This window comes from Calidris pugnax, unplaced genomic scaffold (assembly GCF_001431845.1).
Source record: "Calidris pugnax isolate Ruff unplaced genomic scaffold, ASM143184v1 scaffold161, whole genome shotgun sequence".
In the NCBI taxonomy this organism is placed as follows: domain Eukaryota; kingdom Metazoa; phylum Chordata; class Aves; order Charadriiformes; family Scolopacidae; genus Calidris; species Calidris pugnax.
Genome location: NW_015090955.1, coordinates 878,479 through 883,737, shown reverse-complemented (window position 1 = coordinate 883,737; position 5,259 = coordinate 878,479). Strand labels below are relative to the sequence as shown.

General features: G+C 59.5%; 1 protein-coding gene across 1 annotated transcript; it reads right to left on the bottom strand.

The window, feature by feature from the left end:
* Positions 1–1,841: 1,841 nt before the first annotated feature.
* On the bottom strand, positions 1,842–5,172 carry MUL1 (mitochondrial E3 ubiquitin protein ligase 1). Its single transcript, XM_014952097.1, has 4 exons — positions 5,014–5,172; positions 4,813–4,900; positions 4,021–4,141; positions 1,842–3,234 (listed from the first exon to the last, which is right to left on the bottom strand). Exons 1-4 carry the CDS (start codon positions 5,131–5,133, stop codon positions 2,505–2,507), a joined length of 1,059 nt encoding a protein of 352 aa, XP_014807583.1. The 5' UTR covers positions 5,134–5,172; the 3' UTR covers positions 1,842–2,504.
* Positions 5,173–5,259: the final 87 nt, after the last annotated feature.

Here is a 5,259-nt window from a genome sequence, read left to right as displayed (position 1 = left end):
AAGTGGGAGCCCGGCTCATTTGGAGGGCGGCAGGGGAAGGAGAGGGGCTGGGGACACACTGCCCCAGGGCTGCTCCCATCTCCAAAACCCCTCATTTGCCCAAAATCCTCAGCTCCGGGAGCCCAGCTTGTTTGGGGCTGAACGGGAGGGCGGCAGGGGAAGGAGAGGGGCTGGGGACACACTGCCCCAGGGCTGCTCCCATCTCCAAAACCCCTCATTTGCCCAAAATCCTCAGCTCCGGGAGCCCAGCTTGTTTGGGGCTGAACGGGAGGGCGGCAGGGGAAGGAGAGGGGCTGGGGACGCGCTGCCCCGGGGCTGCTCCCATCTCCAAAACCCCTCGTTTGCCCAAAATCCCCTCGTTTGCCCAAAATCCTCAGCTCCGGGAGCCGCAGCAGCCCCTCTCCCCCGCACACCCCCGAGCTGTCAGCTCCTTACATAAGGTTGCGTCTCCGCCCGAGATATCACGGGGGAAAAGCTGGAAAACAGGAGGCGAAAGGTAACGGGGAAAGCACAGCCCCCCCAAAAGTGTATTTTTAGGCTCCGCGTGACGGCTCCGTTCCCCGGGGGAAAACGCCGAGGCTGGGGGGCTCAATCTGCCTGAGGGATGGGGGGGGTGACCTCCCTGCTGCCCCCCATCCAGGGAACGAGGCTTTTTTGGGGTGGCTGGTCCCCAGGAAACCGCAGCTGCGGGGGGAAAGGCAAAGCTGTGACAGGGCACGGGGAGCAAAAAACCAGCCTCTAAATATGATTATTTTTTTACAGCAGAAAGCGCCTTCTAAGAAAAGGAGTCGGGGGTCTCGGGTGGTCCGGGGTCTTAAATCCATGATCTGGGGAAGACGGCAGCGTGATCCATAGGGAAAAGTCGTGGGGCTTTTTTATTGTTTTGTGGGTTTTTTTTATTTCCAGGATGCACTTTGAGCCGCTGATAAAAGGAGATTTTATTTTCCAGCAGCAGCAGGAGGGCAGGGCAGGGCCATAACCACGGGGAGGGATATCTCTCTCTCCGCCGCTGAGATGGATCCTGGTTTTTCCTGTTGAGATTCTGGCTTTTCCTGCTGGGATTTTGGGCTTTTTCCGGCTTGGATCGTGTCTTTCCCCGCCGGCGTCGCTGCGGCAGGCAGCCACCGCCATCTACAGCCGGCTGCAGGTGGCCCTTCTCAGAGCTTGGGGTGGCCCAAGGTCCCGTTCCTCGGGCTGGTGGCTTCGTGCCACACAACCACGGTGGCCTTCGGACACCCCCCCGGCCGGGCTGGTTAATGGTTAACGAGGAAACAACCCATTTCCTCCTTAAATTCGGCATTTTCCTGGCAGTCCTCGGAAAAGCAGAGCCCTCAGGGGGACACAAGCGGCTCTGCCTGTCAGCAGGGCGCAGGTTTTCCTCCAAATCCCAGGAATTTCAACTGTTCTGACCCCAGGCTCCCAAATCAGGGGCTCCCCCACCTCCTCCTTGTGTTCTTCTAATTAAAAACTAGTGCCCTTCACAGCAAAGGTTAATTGAAGCCTCACTTTGGGTGAGGGTGCGGCTACCAGCCATGATTTGCACCAAAACAGGGCAGAGGGAGTCAGGAAACAGGAATTTTCCTTTTCCATGTGAAACTGTGGGGTTTTGGTGCCACCTGCGTTACAGCCAAGGGGACAGCAGTGTCTGTCGTGACAGTGCTGTCGTGACACCACAGAGGGACATGATCCCACCCCCCTTTTCCCACCTCCATCACCCCCCAACAAAGATTTACGTCCCCCCTGCGATCAGCACAGCGCGTACGGTCCCCACAGCGCAGAGGGGCAGCAGATCCTGTGTCCCCCCCCTCAGGGTCACGCAATGATCCGAGACAAACACACTCTCCATCCTATTTTATTACTTTACATCCCTTTTTTTCTATTCCCAGCCCAAGCCAAGTGCAGAAAATCAGCCCACAGCGTTTTCACCTCCCCGTTCCGGCGCGATAGGGTCACAAACCCATTTTGGGGACGATGACAGAACCACTCACGTTCACACAAAAGCCCCCCCCTGAAAGCCCACCCCGCTCCGTCGGTCCCCGGAGCCAGGCGGCAGCGTTGCTCGAATCCTGCAGCCTCAGAGAAGCCGTAACACATCTCTTTCTCCACACACACACACACCCCACACCAACGTTTTTATAAGCTGGTTATTTCATGACGCAAACCCTGAGTCTGACTCTTTAACAGAAGAGCTTGAAACTGCATCTCCTCGCCCAGCTGAGCGCCCTCTGCGAGGAATCCTCATCATCCTTTGCGAGGAATCCTTGTCCCTCTTTGGGAGGAATCCTCATTTCCCACCCCAAAAACCTCCAGAGCACGATACGAGCCCTGCTCAGCTGGACTATCACCTTTGAAGACCCAGCTCTGCACCCCCTACTCGCTCCAGCTCCTTTCCCCTTCCCTCAAAAAAACTCAACCAGCCAAGCAGCCAGGTGAGAAAACCCCTCGGCGAGAGACAGCTTTAATGCCAAAAGCTTCCCCTCCCACCCCCCGACACCCATAAAAATTTAACTGTTGTATAAGGGCACCACCCTGGAGATGGGCTGGCGGCAGATGGGGCACTTTTTGGGCTCGGGGAGAGCCCGGTAACACTCTTTGCAAGAGCAAACGTGCCCACACTCTAGGAAAACGCAGGATTTGACGTTGCTTAAACAGATGACGCAGGCGTTTTTGAGGGTCTCTCCCCCTTCCGCGTTCATTTCGCGCATCAGGCGCTCCTGGGCCTGTCGAAATTCATCCTGCATCTGCCTGAGGTGCCTCCGCTGGCGATGATGCCGGTACTGCTTGCGGAGGATGAAGAAGAGGACGGCGCAGGTGGCAAAACCGAAAAGGACGGTGAGGATTTTCCAGAAGCGGGCGTTGGATTCTTGCTTCTGCAGCAAGGAGTCGAAATCCAGGGCGCTCAGGTAGTAAGGCATCCCCTGCTTGGGGGGTTGCAGCTTGATGGTGGCGTTGTCCAGGACCAGCTCTCCCACCCCTGTCAGGGCCGTGCCCACCTTCAGCATCTGCTCCGTCTCCTGAATGCCCTTGGGGCGCTCGCCGCTGATGTAGTGGCCGATGACGTCGGTGAAGGACTGGACAGAGGGGTGAAATTTTTCATACACCGTCTCCAGGCTGAGCTCAGCCGCGTCCAGAGGCTTCATCACCCTGACGGTGACGCCGGCGCCGTCCTCCGGAGGGACCAGGTCGAAGGGGGTGGTGTTGGTTCTCTGGTGGATGATCTTCTCGTAGTCGTTCCTGGGGAAGGAGAAAGGGGATCAAGCTGAGCATTGGGCACTTCCCCCGAGGGAAAGGCCACCTGGGATGGACTGTGAATTTTTTGGGGGCTGCCAAGCCATCACCCGCCCTGAGGGGAGTTTATTTGGATGGGATTCGCTGGAGAATGGCATTTCCCCCTCGTGGGACCACTTGGATGGGCATGAGGTCCCTCCACCCTCACCTCAGCGCTTCCACAGTCCCTGCAGAAGCAGCGTGGGCTTCCACTGTCACCAGGAGAGAGCTTCAGCCCACCCAATTCCCCCTCATCTCCCCGTGGTGTTCCTGGCTGCCAGAAACCACCCTGCGAGGAGAAGCGCTGCCCATCACACACACAGATTCAGTAAGTGTCATCCAATTAGCTGAGGCTCAAAAACTGTCACTGTGCCCTCATTCCAGCAGCTCTCAGGACCATCCTCTGGTCCCAAGAACCCCAATCCAACTGGATTTCTGTTTCAGAAGGTGTTGTTTTGCTCAGGAAATACCACCCATAACAATGTGGGGCTGCTGATAGATGTTCTGCCCACGTTGGGTTACTCTACGTGCTTGTCTGCAGCCCCTATGTGAACTCTGAAAGGATACAGCCCCGAAAACAGCCAAAGGCACCCCATTTTTGCAGCTGTAACTGGGCCACAGCCACTGTGGAGTCCAGTTCTGGGGAACCTTGGTCACTCTGGCCACGTCTGAAGCCACCTCAGGGTGTCAGGCCCTTACGAGGGCACCTCAGCTGGTCTGAAAACCAGATGTTTGCAGGTGTCGGGCACGTACCAGAGGTGGGTTGTTCGGTTCCACACCATCTTGTGCTCCTGCAGCGTCAGGCGCTGGATGACGCCCTTGCAGTTCTCCACAAACTGGCTGCTCAGGGTCTCCTTAACAGACCGCACCACACCTGGAAGAACAAACCCGCAGCACCTGTGAGGTGCTCGTGAATCATCTGCTTCACTTCTGACTGTGTACAGCAAGTATGGGCAGTATCTGTATGAGATCTGTTGGAGCATGTCCGGAGGAGGCCACGGAGATGCTGGGAGGGGGGGCTGAGAGAGTTGGGGGGGTTCAGCCTGGAGAAGAGAAGGCTCCAGGGAGACCTTAGAGCCCCTTCCAGTCCCTCAAGGGGCTCCAGGAGAGATGGGGAGGGACTCTTGGTCAGGGAGGGGAGCCATAGGAGGAGAGGGAAGGGTTTGACACTGAAAGAGGGGAGATGGAGCTGAGATGTGGGGAAGGACTTGTTTGGTGTGAGGGTGGTGAGAGCCTGGCCCAGGTTGCCCAGAGAAGCTGTGGCTGCCCCATCCCTGGAGGGGTTCAAGGCCAGGTTGGAGGGGGCTTGGAGGGACCTGGTGTGGTGGGAGGTGTCCCTGCCCAGGGCAGGGGGTGGCACTGGGGGGGCTTGAAGGTCCCTTCCAACCCAAACCACTCTATGATTCTGAGACGGGGGAGGCTGAAGAGCCGACAGCCCGTGCTTTGAGCCGCCGGGATGGCCAGTGGCCGCCTGATGGGGGGGAGACGAGCCGCCGGGCACAGACCCGGGGGGGCTGGGGCTGACACCCCTTGCCCTGCCCCTACCTTCGATGACCGCGTAGGGGACGCAGCGCCCCGGCGCCTCCAGCAGCACGGCCCGCAGCTCTCCGTCCAGCCGGACCTTCTTGGCGCCCTGCGGGGAGGAAACGGGAGGCCGCGGCTCAGCCGAGGGGACCAGGCCGCGGTCGGAGCCCCGGGACCAGGCCGCGGTCGGAGCCCCGGGCCCCGGTGACCCCTCGCACCCACCTGGAGGCCTCGGGCGACTCGGGCCTTCTGCCGGTAAACGGAGTAGAGCAGGGCGGTGAGAGCGGTGCTGGCGGCCAGCAGCGCGGCCTGCGCGGCCGAGGGCCGCCCGCTGCCCTCCATCGCCGCCGTTACCGCGGCAACAGCCCGACGGCGGCGCCGGGTGATGACGTCAGAGCGCGGCGCTCTGGCCGCGACGCTACCATAGAGACGCGGTCCTCCAGGGGGCTCAATCCGGTATGAAGGGCC